The 23,410-nt window shown below is 42.3% G+C and overlaps 1 protein-coding gene across 9 annotated transcripts; it reads left to right on the forward strand.

The window, feature by feature from the left end:
• Positions 1-636: 636 nt before the first annotated feature.
• On the forward strand, positions 637-22,733 carry MFF (mitochondrial fission factor). 9 transcript variants are annotated; one of them, XM_066193193.1, is made up of 10 exons: positions 637-796; positions 5,011-5,228; positions 6,081-6,253; positions 7,216-7,304; positions 10,648-10,722; positions 13,817-13,975; positions 16,294-16,311; positions 19,519-19,581; positions 21,655-21,739; positions 22,055-22,733. In XM_066193193.1, the coding sequence occupies exons 2-10, from the start codon at positions 5,012-5,014 to the stop codon at positions 22,184-22,186; spliced, it is 1,011 nt and encodes a 336-aa protein (XP_066049290.1). In that variant the 5' UTR covers positions 637-796; position 5,011; the 3' UTR covers positions 22,187-22,733. The 9 variants fall into 9 exon arrangements, with proteins under 9 accessions (XP_066049290.1, XP_066049291.1, XP_066049294.1 ...); XM_066193194.1 differs by lacking the exon at positions 16,294-16,311 and having other exon boundaries at positions 638-796; XM_066193196.1 differs by lacking the exon at positions 10,648-10,722 and having other exon boundaries at positions 639-796.
• Positions 22,734-23,410: the final 677 nt, after the last annotated feature.

Below are 23,410 nucleotides of genomic sequence, written 5' to 3' on the forward strand. Positions count from 1 at the left end.
TTTCTTCTCTTAAAAAAAAAACACCACCTCATATATATAATAGCATCTTTCATTGTCTTTTCCTGTATGGAGTTGGAAAGTTGAGTTACACCATGAACAGCAGCTGCTCCTCGGTTCTCTGAGGATCAGTTTCAGGAAGGCTCAGCCCTTGGAAGCGTTTCAGCTCGTCGGGAGCCAGTGCTCTGTGCAGAGCAAGGCGTGTGCGTTGGGGCTCAGCGGGGCACTACAGGGACGGCTGTCACCCACGCCCGGTGACAATTGTGTGATGGTAACGGGGCGTGGGCCAGGCCGGGCCTCGGGAGCCCAGGGCCGGCCAGACGCGAGGCTGAGCGGGCGGCGGGGCTGCCCTGGAGCAGCGCCTCAGGGCACAGCGGGCTGTGGGCCGGCAGGCGCGCCCTGCAGCGCCCCGGCTCCTACCGGCGCCGGAGCTCAGCACACACCGGGACACGGCCCAGCCGCCACGGCACAACTCCGGACGCGGCAGAGCCCGCCGGCTCCCGCCGGGGCCGCGCCGCGGGTCACCTTGCCGGACACCCCAAGGCGCCTGCGCGGCGCACGCTGCCCTCACTAAACATGGCTGCCCCCGCCGCCCTCGCAGGCGAGGCACCGGCGAGAGGCGCTTCCGCCCGCCTCCAGTCACGTGAGGCGCGGCACTTACGGAAGGCCGATGGGGACGCGCAGGCCGCGTTTGGCGGCTGACCCGCGGAGCGCGGTGCGGGAGCGGTGCCGCGGTGCCTGACGCGCTCCCGGCCCGGCCGGGCTGGCAGCGCTCCCCGGTTTCCTCCCGCCGCACGGGGTGAGTACGGACCGCCGGGGCCTGGCGGCAGCGGCAGAGTTCCGCTCGGAGGGCTCGGCCCGCCCGCGGGGCCGCAGCCGGCCCTTCGCCGCGCTCGCAGCCGGACCCGCTTCAGCCCGTGCGTTCCGCGCTGCCCGCGGCGGCTTGTGCCCTCAGGGCCCGTCCCGCCCCGGCTCCCGGCTGCCAGCGCCGCCCCGGCCCGGGCCCCTCGGGCTGTGCCCCGCCGCCGTGCCGGGCTCGCTGCCGGGCCGTGTGGGAGCGTTCGGCGGCGGGGCGGGAGCCCCGGGGACACTCGGGGGGCGAAGCTCCCCAGTTCCCTCGGGCATTATCGCCTGACCCGCCGTGACGGCGCCCTCATCGAGGGAAGGAAGCACCTACACCCCCTCGATTTCCGAATGCTTTTAATGCCGCCACAGCGCAGTGAATAGTTGGGTGTTCCAGAAAAATGGTTGTCAGAGTGGCGTTTTTCTTCTAACGTTCTCCAGTTCTTTTTCCTTATTTGAAAAGAATTTTAAAAATATTTGTGTTGGAACATTCTGCTGGAGTAAAACAAATTTGAAAGAATGCAGCCTTTAGTGTTTCGTGATCATATAGCCTTGCTCGCGTGTAGTGGGCACGTTTTGTTGATGTCATCCCAGTGCTGAGGACAGGGACCGGTGTATTGTGTAAGTTCAGCCCGTAACTGTACTTGGCCGAACAGCTTTTAGCGTTTAGCCCACACCTGGTGCTCCTCTCCCTCCGACTGTTCCATTCGTGTTTTGTTAGTTCACGGCCTCTCTGATCTGTATTCTGACAGCTCTAGGGTCCTTTGGGTCCTTAATTTGTATCCTTAACTCTGAGTCTTCCTCTTCCCCTTTTTACTTGTCCAAGGATATCCGGATGCTTGCCAAGGGAGCACTTTGTAGCTCGTGTGCACATGAACAGAGGATCTGTAAAGTAGCCACATCAGGAACAAACAGTAATGGAGCTGGAGAAGCTACAGTGTGGTGTGGGTTGTAAAAGCTCCTCTGAGCTCAGTGCTGACAGAGCTATACTGTTACCAGAGCTCATCTTCTATCTGGGGCTCCACACTGTGCAGAACATTCCCGGCTGCAGCACAGATATGGCCCATGTCTGATTATGGCCAAAATGCTGCCAGACAGTCATCCCTTGTATGCATTGCTTCATCCTCATCTCTTCTGTTCTTGTTTAGGAGAGAGAGGCGCTCCTGTGTCTTTCTGAACGTGTAACTGACTTTCTATAACCTTTTTTTTTCCTCTCTTGCCTTATTGTCCTCTGGATTTCCTCCTTCCTTTCTGTTTTTTGTTAAATGCTGTTGATGCTTATTTACACTTCAGCTGTTCTCTGTTTGTATTTGTGATTGGATTTTTATTGTCTTATCATTCTCAGACTTCTATTATCATGCCTCTTTAAGAGGTACTTAGTTCTGTAAATATCAATTTTAAAATCTTCAACCTCCTAATTAATTATTAATGCTTTCTGTAAAATGCTTTGTATAACAAGGACATTGCAGAAAACATAACTTTGTTTTGTTCAGAAGCTTCATTAAAATGTTTTTTCTGTTGCTGAGATCTCACTGTTCTCTTGTAAAAAGGAGTAAAAATTGAAATCACTTTGACAGCAAATCCAGTTCTCAGTGACACAAAGTAGACAAGAAGAGTAGGAAGATATTGAGGTATTGCATCTATATGTCCTTGGCAGGTGCTGCTAAACCCACACAGTGCTATTTCCTGGTGCTGTCTGGTTTTGTGTAGGTTTTGCCTTGCAGCTGGAAAGTATTTGTTGTGCGAGCAGAGTTGTGTCCAAAAGCCACACCAGGCTGTTGGGAAGCTGTGGTGCAAACACTGCTGCAGGGCAGGGATACGGGATCACTGAAACTGCAGCCAGCCAGGTGTTTCAAAATGAGAGTGAGCAAGCAGGGAAACACCTTTTGTCACAGGTGAGCAATAAGTGTGCTTAAAGCTGTTGCCAGTCAATACTCTGGGTGCTGTAAGTTAAAACTTGATCTCTCTCTTGACATGATTTTTAGGAGATCAGGAGATGCTTCACTGATCACCATGTTTAAAATGAAAAGCAACTTTTGGTATGTAGAAGTCTCAGAAGCCTGTGTATTTTGTTCATGTCACTGGCTGATCTAGACAATGTCTCGCAAGAGGGACGAATCTAGTTTGTAAAATCAAAGGGCAGGGATGAAAAAACTCCATGTGAAAAGGTTAAAATTTTTGAAATGACAGATCCTGACGCACCTCTTTAACTGCTATAAAGTGTTTATTCCTAATTAAGTACACTGTTTCACTTTCACTTGATGCAAACAGTGAGAATACAGGTGGATTAAATGTGCGTCAATTCAAGCATTTTCTTTAAAACTAATTTTTTTAAAGTTTACTCAGACCTGTTTTTAAGGTTACACAGTGGCCTTTTTCCCTGCTCTCTGATCACCTGGTCTCCTACTGTGCTACAGGGACGCTTGGAGATTATTGAGTTGCTTTATTTGATCTGTGGCGATAGGAGCCTTGCAAATAACACTGAGGCTCACAGGATGGACTGCCAGGTGATCACACCTTGGGTATCCTCAGTGTGTGTGCATTCCTGTGTTACACAATCTGTGCTTCTGTCCATTGTCTGAAGGTTGTTCAAGGTTTTATTGATGGATGTGGAAGCATTGTTTGTGTGGGATGGTGGCAGGAAGGGCTCGTGGCTCTCACTTGCCCTGTGGCTGCTCTGCACTGAGGCCTTTTGCTCTCTGAGTGCTGCACGTTCAGCTCAGCAAAGTGCACACACAGCGACAGACGTGGCCTTGCAGCCAAAAATAGGAAAGGGATGTAGTTGCAGTTTTAGTGGCAAACCCTGCTTTTTTGCCAGCATGGGTTACTTCATTTAGGGACCTACTTAAGCAGCACCGCTCATAGATTTTATGCTAGGCTAAGCCATGCTTTGCATAGGCAGGTTTCCCAGGAAAGCTATATTTACATCTTGTGTATGGATATATGTGTCTAGAAACTTTGTTTTTCTGTTCTAATTGTAAAAAAACCTCATCATCTCAGTGTGAGCTGTTGACAAGCCCCCCAGCCATGGCCTGGATGAAAAGTTTCCCACAGCCAGTTCCTGCAGCTCAGTGTTTCCTCTGGGAGCCACTTTCCAGCCCCTCTCCAAATGCAGCCTCAGGATCTCTTAACCAAGCCCAGAACCATTATCTGGGTCTGAGCCATCAGCAAGGTCCACTGGCCACTGCCCAGGCAGTCAACTTCTCCGAGCTGTCGGAGGTCCCTTTCCAGCCACCCCCTGGTGCAGCTCTAGGATTTCTTTTTCTCTCAACCTTAAATCTAACTTCAAACTCCAGTTACCTTGGTCTTTTGACATAACTCCCAGCAACTGCACTAGTTAGTTTCTCACAGCCCAGATCTTAGGAATCTCCTCCAATGCTTCATTTGAAATCCCACTCCTTTTCTAGGAAAATGTATATATAAAGTTATTTGCAAACTCTTTTAAGTTTAAATGAAGTTTTGTTCTCTCTCCTCCCCATCTTGTATCAGTTCCCCAAAAGTAAGATGTTAATTTACAGGAAAATATAGAAGTGAGAAGTTTAAAGAATTGCTGCACTTGGGAAGGGTTATGAATTTTCTCAGTTTTCAAGCTGACTTGACAGGCTGTTGATAAGGAGCTTTGTCCTTGGAACTTGGGGCAAGATCTGGGTGACTGACAGTGAGCAGGAGGCTGCTGCCCAGGCTGAGTCTTTCCTGTCATTTCCCTGCCTCAACATGCATTTTGGTGACACTTCATCCATTTTCTCAACCATCAGTATACTGGATTTGTGTAAATGCAAATCAATAATTTAGATTTTGCACCAAGGCTGAATAGATTTCCTGTCAATCCTACCGATTCTTTGATGTGTTTGTTTGTTTATGTTTCTAATTCTGCCAGCCAGTGCAGGAATAGTACCTTACCTGCAGAATTTCTGGGTTGGTTTGTCATGGCTCAATTTGAGGACCCTCAGTTTGAGCATTGTCTGCAGTATCACATGGTTCTTTCATTGCCTGCACCTCTCAGCTCTTTGTGACTACACTTCCTATGAATTTTACTGCCTAGTTTGTTCTATTAGACAAAACTCTTCAGTTAGGATCTCCCAGTTCCCTGGTAATCTGAAGCAAGCCTCTCCTTTCCATCCTTCTGCGGTGTTCCTATCCGGTCTGAGCATTCTGTGTTCTCTGTGGCAGGATGAGCGGGGCGGCGTTCCCGTCCCCGGCTGCCGAGATGGCGGAGATGAACCGGCTGCAGTACGAGATGGAATACACCGAGGGCATCAGCCAGCGCATGAGGGTCCCCGAGAAGCTCAAGGTGGCTCCTCAAAACGCTGACCTGGACAAGGACAGCCAGGAAGGATTCCCAAATGCCAGTGTCACCATGCAGGTTCCAGAGCGGATTGTAGTGGCCGGTATGTCTGCGTCGCACTGCAGGTGGAAACTTAAATTAGTTCCCCAGCTTGCTGGATAGGAAAAAATATATATTGATATGTCATTTTTTAAATAACAACCTGTAAAATGCCTTCCGATGTTTAAACAGTTAAAGCTCTTTAACTTGGAAAGTTTTTTAAGGTCTGAAAATGTTTCATGAATAGTTTTGGTGTAGCTTATAATGGAGACAACTGATGAATTAATTATGAACAGAAGGTTTAATTGCTGATGTTTCATCTCATCATGCTATTTTTGGAGGAAAAAAATACTGTTTATTGATTTACACCCGATTTTTAGTAATTAACTGTAAGCTAAAGTAACTATAACAAATTTTGGGGATGGACTTTATATTTGTCATGCAAAATGTGTTTGATTTTAATGAGAATGCTAATTTTGTTAAGAATATGTCTGAATGGACTCTATCAATATTACTTTAGTATTTGTGGTCATGGGCTTTACAGTGACAGATCCAGAACTGCTGAAGGTCTAACAGTTTGCAAAATGTGTGGCATGCATATGTTTTATGCTTTGATGTCCCCAGTCAAAGACATTGATTATAAAACTGTGTCTTGAGTGCTTTCATTTGCATAACAGTTGATTCAGGATTACTCAGGATCATTGTCCTCAGAGAAACTGCTCAAATAAGTATCAACATGGTCTTTATGAACACTTTAACTGTAATTTTTAACATAAAAGACCTGTTAAAGAAGGCTATACTTCATCATTTGTCCTGGGCAGGAGAAGTTACTGCTGTGATGTCCTTTTGAACTTTGGGCACTGATCTTCAGGCCTCAGAGCAATTTGCTTTCAATTGACAATTGATGTTCTTGCAGGTAATAGTGAAGACATTCCATTTTCCAGACCAGCAGACCTTGACATTCTTCAGTCTACTCCATTCAAACCACTGGCATTGAAAACTCCTCCCCGTGTTATTTCTCTTAGTGATCGACCACTAGATTTTTTGGACCTAGAAAAACCTCCACAGCAGACACCTCAAAGTGAAGAGGCCAGTACTTATTTTGCTTTTTCCTTAGATGAGAAGCATTCTGCTAAAGAAAGTGAAATGACCAATGATTTCTCTACTGTGGTGCAGATCAACTTGGTGCTGACATATGCTGAGAAAATAAAAAAAATTTTTATTAGCACTATAGTAGTTCTGTTTAGACTTTGAAGTGGCAGATGGCCTGAGATTGCCATGCTCAGCAAGCTTACTCACTACTTACAAAAATAAAGTCAAAATACATCTAACAAAACAATCCTTGTGATGAAGAGAAAGCTGCAAGGGGTTTTTTTTTTTTTATTTATAGAGTATCAGAAAAAGATTAGAATCTTGTAATGTGTATAGTTATACATTATAATGTATGTGGTTAACTTCTGGACTTCATAGCCAGATGATATAACACCACACAGAATTAATGAGTTTAACAAAACTCAGAGAAAAATCAACTTCAAAGAATGGTATAACATTGGCATCCAGGTGAATAATGGCAACTGATGCTTTAAAAATGGAAAATTACTTATGAAGCTGCATATTCTATAGACTTACAAAATGCAATAGAAATGCATTTATCTCTGGTGATCGGAAGTGATTCCATAGTGGGTAAGGCTGGAAGGGACCACTGGAGTTGATCTAGTCCAGCCTCCCTCAGCAGGGTCATCCCTAGAGCATGTTACTCAGGATTGTGTCCAGAGGGCTTTGTGTATCTCCAGAGAATGTTCAAAATTCTGTTGGTGCATAATTTTGACATCAGGTCACATGGATAGGTAACAGCAGGATTGCAGTGAGTTTGGAGCTGGATTTTACATGTACCAGCACTACATCTGGCATCAGTTGTTTTCTCCTAATCGCTGTGAAACCCATGGAAGTGTGTCTGTGTCTGAGGGCAGGTGTGACTGACAGAGCCCCAGAGCACACTGCTGTGTCCTGGGGCTGCGTGGCTTTTATGTCTGTCTTGCTCCGTGCTGCAGGTGCGCTCGGTGGGGAGGCTGAAGAGGGAGCGCTCCATGAGCGAGAACGCCACGCGGCACAACGGGCAGCTGGCCCGCAACGACTCCATGTGAGTGCAGCCTGGGACACACTGCCTGTGCTCCTTACCTCCTCCTCATTTGCTTTCCCCAACTAATGTTCTGTACGTTGTGGCAAGAGCATCATTTTAACTATTATAACACCGGCCTTTTTCTTCTTTTCTCTGGGTTTTGTTTAGGGAGGTGACTTCTTGCAGTGGAGGGGTGGAAGCGTTTGTGGGCTCACAGTTGGTTTCACCAGTTACCAGGAGCTATTATTTCAGGAGATTTTTCAGTTTCTGAGTTGGTGTATTATCTTTTCCCCCTGAATTTTCAGGAAATGGACTTCTTTGTGCATCAAAATGTTCCCAATTCTCTCACTGTTAATACTACAATGATTTTTGTTCATAGGAGAAGAAATTCTTTTATTTCCTCATAAATACTAGAATAAGTAATTTTTCTGTAGTGTCACTGTGCTTCATGTATTGGAATCTGTGAGTATATATGTCTTAATCTTTTCTGACCAAAATGGCAAACAGCATTTAGAATTGGAAACTTGATCTGTTGTTACCATCCAAGGCAGCAGTTCTTAGGGTGCCTCCTGAAGATATACATGTCTGTAAATTTTTATTAGATATGATAGTCTTGGATTAATCATGGCTTATTCTGAGTGACAGCATCTTTCCATCTGGAAGTAACTGGTTTTGCAATATAATACTTAGGAATCTTTTAGATACGAATTTTAATGCAGCTGCCATTAGGAATCCTTGCCTTAGAAAAGGCTTCAGATTTAAGGTTTGAAAGATGGGATTCATCTGTCCCAATGCAGACTGTATAAAACTAGTGCTAAATCACCATCAAACTTAATTTTCATCACTGGGGGGAAATAAGTGTATAACCTATTTATGGTCTACCTATTTTTAGTCTAAAGCAGATCAAGTGAATTATGCCCTAGAAATGCCTGTTTTCTTCTGTTTCCATCAGAGGCACTAGGAGGTCCTATGTGTACTACATATCTGCCCACCTGTTAATTTGGCTAAAATGAAATATACTCTGATGCATGTTCCGGACACGTTCTACTTCTCCTTCTCTTCTGGATATTCATGGAAATACTGTTTCACATCTTCCCCTTCTTATTGGATCAGACTTCAGGTTCATACAAGTTTATAGATTGCACATGTCTAGGTGGCCAGGTCTGCAGAGTCATACACATTTACTGAGGTGGCAAAACTTAGATTCCCATCTTTAAGGTTCTGATCAGCTCAGTCTCTGGTGTTCCTGTCAGCCTCTTCCGTGTCCAAGTTCCCTGTGGTGTCACTTATCCAGTAATGTCCCATTGGACTGGACACACTTTGTTGTCACTTCAGAATGGCTTTCTCTTGCCCATCTGGTAGTTTGGACACGGTACATGCTGGAGTACCATGGTCTTCATGTGATGGGAACTTCTTGTGGAAATATTTTTCCCTTTGATGCTGCCAGCTCTGCTTTGCCAGTCTTTGCACTTAAAAGGAAAAAAACAGATGGTAAAGAAATTCTTGCAATTGCTTGAAATTGCTTTACACTTGATCCCTGTGTTAGTTTAGTCTTCCTAAAGTCATGGGCCATGCCAGCCATCTGAGAAAATAGTAAGAACAGCTCTGCCTGTAGTTGCTGTCAGATTTCTCACATGTCTGGACTTCTTGAATCTGAAAATCCTAAATCTGTAAAACTCACCCATGTGCTTTGCTGTCACTCAATAGTTATATATAGAATTACTGGGTTTACATGGTCTGAATGTTATTTGCTGTCACAGTATTTTAATCTACTATCAATCCTTCAGAGGCTTAGCAATACAATAAGCACCTGGAATCCTGTAAATTTTAAAAGGCTGTGATCAAGAAACATATAATTGGCAGCTGGCATGACTCAGTTTATCATTTACAAAAGCCAGGAAATTATGATACACCTGGAGGTTAGTTTTTCTCTCTTGATGCCCACGCCAGTGCTTGATAAGATCTGTCAAATAAATCATAGTTCCAGTGCCAAGCACCTTCTATTTTATCTTTTTGATTGATCCGGGATCTCTTCTCTTGCCTATAAGACAAATAACAGATGATATTGAGCCTTCTGAACTATATTCTCTGCTGCCCATGTGGAAGATTTCCTCCTTCATTGCAGTATTCTGCACTTCTGACCTGCAGATATTTTAATAGAACTTCATTTTTCTCTTGTCCTCCCAGGTGCTTGTTTTCTTATGACAGAAGTTAGGCAGCGTCTAGTGTTAGATCATCTGCTTTGAAATCACAGAGGTTCCTGGAAATGGCTTCTTTCTCCGCCATAATTGCTTCTTCTGATTCAATATGATCCAAAGAAAGAAATCACTTTGAACAGGCTATGGCACTCTGATGCTGAGTCTGACATTACTCCCTCATCGGGGTTTTGTCGCTCTCCAAGTGGAGAATGTAACCTTGTACCTGGCTAACTCTCAGGGGAACGTTCTAGGAACTCAGATTGTAAAAACACCATGGTCACAGTGGAACCTGTGTGGCTCCCACAAATGCAGGCAGGCCAAGCCATTTGTACTTCACAGCTTAAGCCCTCAGGACATATAGTCTAAACTGCAAAAAAAAAGACAAGTTTCATGTAAATCTATTCTTTGCACTACAGAAGATGTAATTGTGCAGCTGTTGCCTTATTTATATCACCTTGAAATTCCTTTACCATCTGGAAAAACTAATTTTCCAGTTTATTACAAAAATACAAGAAACTAACTGCTCTTAAAGTTCTTATATCCAGTGTTGTTGGCTGAAAAAGTAGTTTACTTCTGCACTGACAAATGCTGTGGTGCTCTACCTTGACAAAAATCAGCTCTTTCCTTTGTACTTTGCTTTGGTTCACATCTTTAAATAGAAAAGTCCACAGGGGCCACTCAGATGCTGTGATGAGGATTGAAGAGGCGCTTTTGGAGCACTGCCTTTGTTTTCAAAGTATCACTACACTTCTCAAGTTTTAGTCTAGGACACTGTTGTTCTTCTTGGACAAAATATTCAGATGTACTCTGTGAAATTCCAGTGCTTGACTTGGAAAGTGACAAAATTAAACGTTCTGGAATAGATGGTGCAAGTGAGAGTTGGCCAGGCTCCCTATCACGGTGTTCTTGACATGCACAAATAGTGGTTTCTCTTCCATTGTCTTTCTCTTCTTGTCATCCCGTTGCATGCAGAGACAGTTCTGAGGATTGTTTTGGCAGCTGGGCTTCACTAAAGTCAGTAATTCTCTAATGCTCTTAGAAATCCTGGGACTAACAAGTACCTGCTGGTACAATAACTGTCTGTGTAGCAATAATGACCACTCTCTAAATTACAATCCCTCTATTTCTAAGGATGCTTACTTAAGAGATTACAATTATTATTCAAGGTGGCACAGATCAGATACTGTCCCAAGAAATAAAATGCCACGGTTCCAGTCACCTCTTTCGACTAAGGATTGCACGTAAGCCCGAACATTACCTGGTGTATGAAAAGCAAGAGTGTGTTTAATTCTGTAGCTCCCTTCAATACTAATATCCTAAGTACCTATAGTTTAGAATATAAAATTTGAAAAACTACACTGAATGTGTGGTTTTTAATTTTGCTTCAGGGTTTCTCAAACTTGGCCAAATTGTTTCCCTCTGTAAAAAGCATAGGGAAAAACACCTGACAGCCAATGAAAGGGACAATTCAATTTCAAAACAGCTTTAATTGGCTTGACTCTTTGTTCTTTGGCTAGTTTTGAATAGCTGGAGAAGCAAAGCTTCTTGTTGGTCATTGCTAGCCAATGCTGAACGCAAGGATTCCACTTCTGTACTAGAAATCACCAAACCACCAAGAGTGCATGGAAAAGTGAGCAGCAGTTAATTTTCTTTTTGCTCCAGCCTTTTCCTTAGAATAACACATCTTTCTACAGAGTTCAATTTCACAGTTTGAGAAATTCTGTTCTTCATGCAAGTCATGGAGGAAAAGGTGATGGTGTGCTGTCTGTCTATGTGCTTGAATTTGAAGTAACCTTAATTAGTTAAATCTGTTTACCTCTCATTTGATGCTACCAGAACTGCAACTCAGAGAAAGACCTGAAATAAAGCCTGTGTACACCACAAATGCTTTGAGAAGGTTTAGGGGAGATAACTGCCAAGCTAAAAACTGCATATAGCAAAATGCTACTGTGCTCTTTCAATTTCATCTTTTTTTTTGGTTCCAAGCTCTGGAATTGACTGGTGTCTGTAACCGGGGAGGAATAAAATAAGTGGATGGAGCTATATATAAGAGTTCTTTTCAGAGATGAGAAACAAAATTATACCTACAACTACGACCATTTCACTAGGAATGGAGGAGGGAAGGGGGATAGTCACAATGTCTAATGATAAGTTCTTACTCCTTACGGAAGTTTTGGGGTTTTTTATTATGTTATCAAGGCTGATTTGTGTATCAGGTAATTGCTTCATAATATTTCTTCTCCAAGGTCTCTGACATAGTCCAAAGGACTACCAGATGCTTACAGGACAGCAATTTCAAATCCCGACACAGGAAAATAGAAGAAAAATTTTGCTTCTCTCTCCACACCCAGTCATAGCCTTTGTGCCCTTCATAGAATTATTCTCTTTTTTTTCCCCTTATTATGTAACTTCAAATTTAATCAGCTCATGTAACCTAATTCTAGAGAATTCTTTACAGTTTTAGTTAAAACTGGGGGTTTTTTTGTTTTGCTTTTTAATTTTTTTAGAATCATCTTAGTATACACAGAAGTCTTCGTATGCAAATACCATTACTCTAGTATTTATAGTAATGCCATTCTGGACAACAGGAAGCCCACAATGTTTTCTGTTTTGCAATATGTTTAAATATTATTTGCTATCTTTTTTTTTTTTTTAAGTTGTCTTTCACCCTTCTCCGAAGTGATGTACAGGAAAAATTAGTTTTAATGTAAAACATACTGTCAGTCCAAGCCTTAACTCTTCCCTCATTTGCCTCAGTCCAGCAAATCCACAAGGAGTACAAATTCTGATAAACTCATTTTAGTGGCAATATTTTGAACTTGCCCCTGCTGCTTGATATTTTTCTGCTGAATACTGGCATTTCTATTGCAATTCTGGAGTAAAATAATGTGGCTGTGACGACTACTATTGATTACAAAGCAGAAGTCATCATAAATGTAGAAGAAAGGTGGATTCTACAAGTGTGGGAGAACAACAAAAGCTGTAAGGAAGCAACCAGCTATTTATTGAAATGTAGTCTATGGCAGCCTGAAAAGATAGCTGCCCTTGAGGTAACAAACAATGAGCATTATCAGCCAAGGCCCAGGTGCTGCAGCCTGTGAATGTCCCTTGAAGCCCAGGGTGACCGAGCTCTGCTATGGGTGAGGTGACATTTGTGTAACATTCTTTGATTCAGTCTGTGCAATGGAACCTTGTGTTCTACGCAGTTTTGTGATCTTGCTGCCAGCCATGTGCAGAGCAGCTCTCTTCCAAGTAAGAGTAGCCACAGAATTCTGACCCAGCTAGAGATTAGCCAAATATCAAACCAACTTCCAAGTACTCAGCATTAATGTTTTATTAAAATGCCAAGGTCAGAAAGATTGACATTGTAAATCCAAAGCTGTTGTAGCAAAGCACAAGTGGCAAGGAAATATGTCGAATTATGGGTGCTTATCTAGGAATAAAAACTAACCCAAGATTTAAAGGGTACGGTGGCTTGCATTTGGTTTGCATGTGTGTTAATATTTACAATTAAGTTAACATGAAATAATTCCTATTAAAAAAGCATCTCACCTCTAATAAAGTCTCCAGATTTAAAAAAACCCAAAAAGTCTTACTGTGTGCAGGAAAAATGAATAAAGTTACTTTGAATGTAAAGAAGCATAAGCAAATCATAGGCAGTTTATCCAAACTATTTTTTTTCTGATAATCAAGTTTGGTATAATCCAAATGGCCATGTTTGAGGTCCAGTCCTACATATTTTAAATAATATCTTTTGCACCGTAGTCAACAAGTTAGATCATGTAATTTGTTGTCACTGGGATGTGAATTTTGTACTATTTTTGGAATTTGTTACAGTTTGCCTTTAAACTTGTTCATGTGCAAATCAAAATACTGTGTTGATCACAGCTTCCAAAAACATTTGTTGTAGGGGTTCTATGTGAGATTCTCATTATTGAAAAAGGCTTGTGTTTTGAAAAGAGATGATGTGTGGGATTTTCTTAAAATGCCAGTGCTTGTAACAAAGCTCTTCTCATTGATGTCAGTGGGAACTAGAACACTGATCTCAACAGGTACAGATTTAGCTGTACAAGCACTTTCTAGGACTATCTTGTATAACAGATCAAAACTGTGTCCTTATTACTGACTGTGTTTGTTTCTCATAAACATATGTAAATGCAGCTGTAATCCCCACACTACTCGAATTTGGGAGTGTTACCTTACAGTGGTGGGAGAAGGGTAAACCAAAAGCAAGCAAATAAACCTTTTGGAATGGGGTCTATCTGAACAGCTATTTTTTCAATTAAAATCTGACTCGAGTATTTCTCTCTTCATTTACTGTGCTTGTACAAACAGTGTGACCCCATCACTGCAACAGGCTCGTGTCTGTCCTCCCAATATGTTACCTGAAGATGGAGTTAATCTTTACTCTGCTCGTGGCATTTTGTCGTTTATCCAGTCTTCCACTCGTAGGGCTTACCAGCAGGTCTTGGATGTGCTGGATGAAAACCGCAGGTGATTGGTTGTCACTGATTCTGCCAGCTTCTGCTGCTTTGTTTTTCTTTTCTCCTTTTTAGTGGAGTTTGGTTTCTGTTTACACAACGATGAGATGAAATTATTTGCTTTTGCTTTCCTTTGCTTTCACTATTCATAAGCAATTTAAATGTCCAAAATTCACATTTCAAAATGCTTCTGTTTCAAATATAGGATTGTTTTGGTTTCCTTCCAAATAAAAATCTTAATAGGAAGGGTTAGCCTGTGGCTGCAAGGGGTTGTGCTGTTCTGAGATTATCAGTGTATTTTGCAATTAATACTTGACCCTGAGCCTGCAAATTTACAAGCCTTGTCTTCTGCTTTTCTTTTGGTGAGCAGTGGTGCAAATCAATAAGATTGGGTTGATGATGTCATAAAGCATTAAAAAAACATGCAGAAACAGGGTAGAATGTTACAAGTCATTGTAGACTGCTTTGGTAATGTGTCCAGAACTGAAACTGCTACAGTTTATATTGGGAGTAATTCTCTCTGGTGGCCACCCTGGCTGGTGAGAACAAGAAAGGCAGGGGACGCTGAGGAGTTGGTTGCTCCTCTGATTATTGCTGTCTCTGATTTTATGGATAACCTGACACTTGGAGAGTAATGAGCCAGAACAAGCCTCGTGGCAATCCCTGTATAGTTATTTCCATTCTCTTCAGTGGAGTTTTTCTCAGTTGGTGTATCCTTGGACTGTCTGGATTTGGGATTTGGAAGCATTCCAAAAATGGCATGTTTAACACTATAGAAATGTTCCTGAAGACTAATAATGACAATATTCATTTACCAAAAGCGATTTCCAGGTTAGTTGTATGCCAGCACAGAAGTTCAGGTAACAATTGTGCAGTCTCCGGTGTAGGGCTGGCTCAGACCTCCAGGACTTGCCAGGAGGTTGAATTGGTGGAAATAATTGCTAAGAGCACTGGCAGTAACTGCTCATTTCTCCTGCAGCCCTTCAGTGTGGCCTGTTGTCTTGGGTTGCAAGTTCTTTGAAATTTGCCATGTGCCTCTGCTGATACCTTAGCAGCATAGTTACTGTGTGTAGTGTGAAGTTTAAATTATTTGCTTTCTAGTTGTTTTGGTAATGAAATGTGACTATCAAGCCAATCTTACTGTGAATGTCTTTGTGTTCACAGTCACTTTCCAAACTGGCACCTCCTGTAGCTCACCATGTTTGCTGACCTGACAAGATATAAATGACCATATTAACATTCCTAAATTGTAAAGAACTCCAGTCTTGCTGGAGCTTTTAGTACTTAAACTGGGACTCAGAAACACAAACAAAATTAACTGTATAGAGTCCCTTGAAATACTGCGAGTTGGGTGCTTAACTAGTGAATTATTTAATCCTGTGAAATGCCAGGTTGTAGCTGTTGAAATTTTGATGCCTATCTATCAATACTTTTTTTCCTTATCAATATTAAAATTATATAATTATAAATTTTTCTCACCAAATTAAAGCTTCCAGATAAGAAGAATTTGTACTGTCTGTGAGCAGTAGCACTTATGGATCCTGTGCAAGAGTCCTTGTTAAAATCTAGATCAGAACTGTGGCCCTTTTCCCAGTCTGCAGTGAAGCCAACAGGTTTTATTCCTGGCTTCTCTTACGCATGTCCTTGCCCGTGTTTTCTTGGATTCTGGAAAACAAATCCATATACATGCATACACTTTCAACTTAGTTCAATTGTCAGAAAAATTCGAGAATTCTGAATACTTCAAAACTTACATTACTCATCCTGGTTTGAGATAATTTTTGAGGTGTTGTTACTAACCTTCCTAGAAGGAATGGGAAACCTATTTCTAGTCACCTATGAATAAATCAGTGCTAAATAATGGACTTTTCAATAAGGTGAAAGTGTATCCTTTGTGGCTGGGTGTTTAGACACCCACCATTACAGCTGGCGTGGGAATGTGAAATTTGGATGATCCACTTGCATGGTTGCAAAATATTGTTCATTTTAAATTGCTCCAAACCTGCACTCTGTTCTTTTGCTCTGTGTAATGTGCTTTCTATCTCAAAGCCTTACCTATTTTAACATTTTATGCTTAATACTTGAAAAGATCTTTTAAAACTAACAAGATCTGGCTGTGTGTTACTCACTGGAAATATTTTTAACTTGTTTTATAGCCTGTCTTTTTTTTCCCCCAACATTTTCCAATCTACTAAAACTGCTAACGGTAGGTGCTGATGGTACTGCTGCAGATAATGAGTTATGCCTAGCTCAGCCAGCACTGCTCACATAAAGGGTTATTTAAATGAGCAACAATTTAATGATCACTGTTTACTCTTGCATTTCCTTCAGCTTGGACAAGGACAATAGGTCAGTTTTGGTTTCTAGTTCTAACCATTTTTCTTTTTCAATTTCTGTGGAATGACTGCAGGGCCTGCCCCTAGTGTCCTTTAAAGACTGATCTTTCATGCTCTAGGCAGCAGAAGAAAATCTGAAAACAAACCAGCCTAACAAACAAAACCCAAAAAAACTCCATGCATTTAAGGAGATTTTAGTGATGTCTTAAATGCAGGAAAAACAGACTATTTTGTATCTGTATAGACTTGTTTTGAAATCTGTACTTTATCCAAACTTTTCTTCACCTCTTGAGTCAGTACGTTTTATTTAGGAGGAAAGAGCATGGCAGTTTATGATTTCTTTAGGATAGCCCTTTATAAAAAGCCACTGTCCTTTTTAAATGCCAAACTTCACCCACATAATCATATGCTGAGGTTTTATAAGATCATTTTTTATATTGAGAAAGTTAATGATACTTTTCATTGTAGAAATAAAATGAGAAGTGAGTTAAGACCATCAAAGAGGGCAACACTTGACTCTGGCCTGGGATAATAATAGTTCAGAAGGAAATGAGGTGGGTGTGCCGATGTGGAGGAGGCTGGGAAAGGCAGCAGCTCTGCTGTTCTGGAGTAACTGCTGGCAGCACTGAGACAGGCAGGGGGAGCAGTTGGAGCCAGCGAGTCCGGTTTGCAGATCAGCAGCTCACCCAGATCATGTCCACAACACATCCCTTTATCCTGCTGCCCCTTCTTATGGCCTTGCTGACACCTGCAGAGGTGTTTGAAAGGACAGCCAGAGCTGAACTCAGCTGCTGCCTCTGCTGAGCAAAGGGGGTGTGCTGGCCCCAGTCCCCCAGTCACAGGCACAGGAGTGATGATGGAAGCTGGACCCAGGTTCTTGAATTGTCCACCACCTGTTGTTTTCCTCCCCCCCAGACCATGTGTTTAGGTTCGCATCCTCACTGTGGAAGCAGCAGAAGACAGACCAGGTTCAGTTGCTCCTTGCCTTACTGCCTGTTTTCCCACTGGTATTAAATCGTGTTCCTGAGCAGCCCCTTCCGGTTTGAGGTTGCTGCTGTATTTGCAGGGAGTACACGTGACCTTGGTGCTATGGCCTCTTCTGATCGTGCACTAATGTTTAGGGTGGAATGGATAGAAGTAGCCAGAAAATTCAAAGTTCTAATGTTCTTATTTTTTTTTTTAAGAAAGCCATGCATTTAATGGCTTGCTTATATTATACTTGTACATTCTGTATTTACCGAAAAACTTGCTGCTGATTTTGGGGTAATGTTCTCAGTTATGAGGCCACTGTGATCTATACAATCAATTCTCTGTTGATATAAAAAACCAAGCAAATAGAAGAGGTGGGGCAATATTGTACTTTTCCTTTTGGGTCCACCTGTAATGAAATAAAATGTGAACTGTAAAGAAAAGGAAGAAATCATCTGTACCTTCTTAACAGCCTGGCTGTGTTGGGAAGTGGGATCAAAGACTTAAGTTTAAGTTCCTTACTTGCACAGATCCTAGAGTGCTCTGGGTTTGTGCCTTGCTGTAGCTCTCAGCTGTCTCCAAGCCTGTGGCTTTCCTTGCGAAGGGTAGTTGGGAATTAGGATTGATTAATTCTACAACAGCTGTTTTTAAAAATTTGTTTGCCAAAGATAGTACAGTGGCTATATTTTGAGAGCACTTGAGACTGTTGTTCTCATTACCCAGAATCCAAATGTTATCCTATGTCAGATGGTGTGGGAAGTGCCTGCTGGCTACTGGATATGTACGCTCACATATCTGCCAGTTAGTTACAGGTGACTTAAGTTCTCAGACGAATTCTGTGACCTTCTCCATAGCTGTTCTTTGCTTGATTTTTACACTGTCTGAAAGTATTTAGTTGTAGCGTCTGCCAGAGAAGATTCTAGACCAGCTGAATTATTGTCCTGGTTAGGAAAAGGGGTTTTTTTTGATAACTTTCTGCAAGACTTTGTACATTTAGGTAAGAGCATTCTTATATTGCATGTATCAGAAATGGGGCTTTCTGTTTTGTCAAACACATCATGCTGGCCCAAGTGCTAGAGAGGAGAACACTGTGGTGCATTTATGGTGCTAACAGGACTAGGGCCTGGTCCCACTAAATAGTTATCGTAGCAGAGTTTGCCAAGGCTCCTAGATCCTGATCTTTTGAAGTGAAGCTGGTGGCTGTGATATTTTTGCATGGTTCTGGCTGGTTTCAGGCCAGGACACAGTGTTCTCCCAGCCACCTTGGCACCAAAGCTCTGCCTCCTACATGGACCTGCTGGAAAGATTTTCATACCTAGATTCTCTTTGTCTTCAGTTTTATAGCCTGCAGTATCCATGGGTTAAATGCATGGTACAGGTATCTCCAGCTGGCATTGAGAAAATGAAAGAGATTGAAAAGAGATTTCAGGCTCCTGCAGAGTTTGTGGAACCCTAATGCCTCATGACGAGAGTACTGGAAACACGTAATGCCAGCTTGTCAGAGGGTACTGCAGGTGGTCACATCTGCTGTCAGCTGCAATACAAGAACTTCTCATTGCAAGCTTCATGTATATTAGAAAGTTGCAGCAGTTAAAAAAGCTCTACCTTTTCTTCTCCCTGCCCAGGGAGAAAAGGGAAAAGAGCAACACTTGTAAGGATGTTCAAGACATCTGCTTGAAGCTTATAGTTCTTTTTCCCTGGAGAGATCTACCTTTCTTTGGACTGTACATGGCCCTTGGGCTGCCAGCCCAGGTTTTCTGAATTACATCTAGCATGGGTGAATACAGGAAAGACAAATCTCCCCTTTCCCTGCAGGGAGCAGAAGATGATTAAAAGGGCTTTTATAAGTATGTGTAGTACATTTATTGATTTCCTGTTATTGTTGGGTGAGGTTTTAGATTTGGGGGGTATTTTTTTTTTAAACCTGAAGTTTCCCGTGTTTATTTCATAAGGCTGATGATATTCACCTGAATTTCTATTCCCATAGTTTGTCTTCTGTAAATGAAGCTGCTTCATCAAAAATTTGCCTTACACGTCTTAGCTGCAAAAACATTCAGTGTTGATTAAATTTGAATGAGAGAAATCCAAAAGTGCAATTTACAACAAAATAAATTATAGAAGTTATATTGAAACATAGAGTATATCTGGAAGTATTTTGGTGTTCCTTTGTTCTTTGTGTTTTACCTCTTATCTCTTGTTTGTCATTCCCTGTTTCTGTCTTCTGCTTTCAATCTACAAAATCCTGCTGTAGGCCAATGTTACGTGGTGGGTCAGCTGCTACCACTTCCTCTAACCCTCATCATGACAACACCAGGTAAAGAGCATTTTTTTGTTAGTCATGATCCACTAATTCTAGAATTCAGATTTCTGTTTCCCTCTTTCCAGCTATGTTATTTTAAAACACAGTCTTCATTTTTATGCTGCCTTTCAGCTCTTGAGATATTTCCAGCCTTTATTCCTTCCCCATCCAAGTCACCTGATCTCAGTTGTCTGGTAGATACAATGTGCTGCAGAACTCGGGCTCAGATTAATGCCTGGGGGGAGGCTCTTACATTACATGAGCTGTATAGTTTAAGTATTTGCTATTTAATAGGGAGCTTGCTAGAAAGTTTGGCCTTTCCGCTGCTGTCGTCTGGATGGATTGACATCATTTCAGTAGAACTGGGGGAAAGATTGACACACAATCCCATGGTCAGGATGATGGGGAAAAAGCAGTCCTTTCACATCCATTATTCCCATTTGCTATTTAGACTTCAGTGTTTTCATGGAAATGGAGGTCAGATTTGTGTTTAAGTAGCAACTGGATTCAAACAGGTGATTCTTCTCTAACTGAGGAATACATTTTCTAAAATAGTCCAAGAGACATCCCAAGGGGTTTTCTGCTGATTACTCTCTTGATTCAATACTTGGAATGGTTTGGAAATTGTAGAGCAGCAGTGATACACTGTTCGTGAGCCGGGAGGGAGGTGTGTGCATCTCACTGAAATGCTGACCCTCCCTGCCTTTCTCAGGACAGTGTGAGAGACAACTGTGCTGTAGATCTGGTGTAATTTTCTAGTCTTTTTACCATGTACTACTAACAAAAAAAATAGCTACAAAAGGACCCTCATCAGAAATTTCTTTGGTTTTCAGAGGATGTGTAGAGTCAGGAAAACTGTGGTTTTTGGGGGGTTTTTTTGCCAAGCTGAAGGATCTCACTGTTACTGAAATCCAGAGTAGAAGAACTCTCATGTAGAAATAAAAATTCTTATTTAGAAACACAGTATTGATGGGCAGTGATACATGGAAACCTGACAATTTGGTACGAGAAGAGAGGCTGCTTGAGCTGAGGGCGTTCTAGAGAAGTTTCAGGAAAGTGATGGAAGAACCTGCAGTGCAAAAGTAGTTTCTGCACTTAAGAGCATTCTGCAAGCTCCAGGAATTCTATTCATATTCTTGTTAGTTCAAGTTGACAATTAACTGTCATTAAATGCTTAATGTTCTTTTAGGTGTATTTGTTGGGAATTTGGTAGCCTTGACATTACTTTGTTCCATTTAAGCTGCGTGCAGCAGTTGTTCATGGGTCCTCATAAGAAAGGAAGTCAAGGGGAGCTGATATTGGAAACTGAGATTTTAAGACAAAGTGAGAAGTTAGGGAGTAGGTGGAGGATCAGGAACTGCTTTACCTGTTAGTTGTTGGAAATTAATCTGGTTAAGAGCTAGCACTTGGATGATCAAAATACAAACCTGTAGAGACTTTTCTGCCATTTTGAACTGATAATAAATACTCTGTATTTGTTTAACTTGTCCTGGAGTTGGAATAATGCTCTTTCTGAATTGCTGCATTCAAAAAACTGAGTGCCCTGGGAACAAACTTTCTAAGGCACACAAATTTCAGCAAGCAGTGAGTTGACCATGCACTGGGCTTTGTTTGCCAGATTCTCTGCCTAAAATACAGTGATTAATGTGACTGAGGTTCTTAATCTCAGTAAGTGTCCCCTTGGGATACTGAAGTAGGTACTGAGGATAAGACATGTCACAAGTCTCTGGTTATTTCTACTCTTGCCAGGTCTCTTGCAGCTTTGGCACTTTAGGTCAGGCAGCATTCAGGTTTCACGAATCAGTTAACTGGAAATGGTCTTTTGAGGAACTGTGTGTCAGCAGGAAATTTGTCTGTGCAGAGAATTTTCAGTGTGGAGAGCAATCAACCCTAATTTAGTCAAGCACTTATCCACTTCATATGTGTTTGTGCTTTACTCGGGATCCGATTGAAATGCAACTCTGTGACAGCTGCAAAAAAAATTGTAATTCTTGTCTCCGTCAGCACCAAAACATACACCTACTAGGATGTTGATAAAATATGGTACTTGTTGATCTGCATGGCTGAGCCCTCTCCTTCATTTGATAGATACAGTCTGTCCAGCTTCGATACGACGCTGGAGGGAACACCCGATGACATGACAGTGGTAGATGCTGCCTCCTTAAGACGACAGGTATGTAAAACCTCTAGTTGACAATATCAGGACAAAGCTGTAGGGGTTAAATGGGGGAGGAGGTTTTCTTGCCACAACAAGGCAAGGCAAGGGCTCCTCTCCGTGCCCCTGCTGGACTGTCCTCACACATCATGTATTGTTCTGGGAATCTGGAGATCCTGACTCTGTTTCTGTTCCTAAATAATAGAGACTGCGGGATCTATCAAATGTTTAACATCCATCTGCTTGAGATACTAATTTTACATGGTTATTCAGAAGCTTCTAGAAAGTGTGGCAACTTTTAATGAAATATTAAAAACCTTTATTTGTTTTTAGATAATCAAACTTAACCGCCGTCTCCAGCTCCTGGAAGAAGAGAACAAAGAGCGTGCTAAGAGGGAAATGATCATGTATTCCATTACTGTAGCTTTCTGGCTACTCAATAGCTGGCTTTGGTTTCGGCGCTAGACACAGCCCTCAGAAAGATTTACTAGTTGAAAACAAACAATTTGCAAAATTCCTTGTTTCTGTTTCTGATTGTGTGCTGTTTTATAATGAATACACTGGAAACTTCCACCACAGACAAAGGCTCTAGAATTGCAGTGTTAAAGGGACACCTTGTTCAGTTCTAACATATTTAATAGATTTGCATTGCAAATGCTGCAGTATCCTCCTTTGCATGCTTCTGTGTAAACATGGACCAGCCCATGGGGAGTCTGCTTCGTGCAGTAAGCGGTCTCCAGGACTAACCACTGGAGGTTTTGTTGTGGAGCAAAGAGAACAAATGGAATGGGTTTGGAAAACAAAACAAAACAAAACAAAAAAAACAAAGGAATAAAAAGTCATTTTTATTGTTCTGTTGTTAGATGCAATTAAACAATTGCACTAGTTTTCCTTTAGTCCAAGTAGTTTGAGGTGTGCCATAATGAAGGAGTGTGTCCTATTTCATGAGTATGTTCCTTGTTTAAGTACATGTTCAGGTTGAATAATAAAAGGAATTATTTGCTAACATGCAGATTGTCCAGAGGTGTGTAATATGTATTTTTTTTAGGTTTAATTTTGCAGATGTTTTCTATAAACTACATTTTTAAGCAAGATAGTCTGTGAGTGATCAAAATATTATGGAGTATAAGATTTTGGTGTAGTATCTTTAATAAAACTCTCAAAAAAAAGCCCAGCCCCACCCCATTGTTTAATGTCATTTTAAGAGAATTTATGTAAACTATTAGTGTTTGCAGTAAGTAGTAGCAGGGGCCTGAACAGCTCCAAAGCAGCAGGTGGGCACGCTGGGAGCCCCGTGCAGGCTGTCTCCCCCTGCGTGTTGCGGCGCTGGTGTCAGGCTCTGCAGTGGGGATGGGGTGCCCTGATACCGGCGTCAGTTTAAACATCCCCTGCTCAGCCTCCACCTTGTTCGGTAGATACTGTCACAGGGGTGCTGAGGGAGCTCCCTGCAGGCTGGTGGCTTCGTGCCCCTCGCACGGCTGCAGCAGCCGCAGCTCCTTCCCCGGGGGTACGGAACAACTCATCGTGCCGGTGTGCGAGAGACCCGCAGGGACAGCGCTGCTTCAGAGGGAACCTTCCTCAGCACTGCTGGACCCAGAGCCCTGTGCAGGACCCGAGACGGGCACAGCGGGGCGAAGAGATGGGGATGCACAGCGGCTGCAGAGGAGAAGGAGCCGGGGTTTGTTTCCG

The sequence above is a fragment of the Chamaea fasciata genome, unplaced genomic scaffold (assembly GCF_029207755.1).
Source record: "Chamaea fasciata isolate MVZ Bird 193981 ecotype frontalis unplaced genomic scaffold, bChaFas1.0.hap1 SCAF_11, whole genome shotgun sequence".
Lineage (NCBI taxonomy): Eukaryota > Metazoa > Chordata > Aves > Passeriformes > Sylviidae > Chamaea > Chamaea fasciata.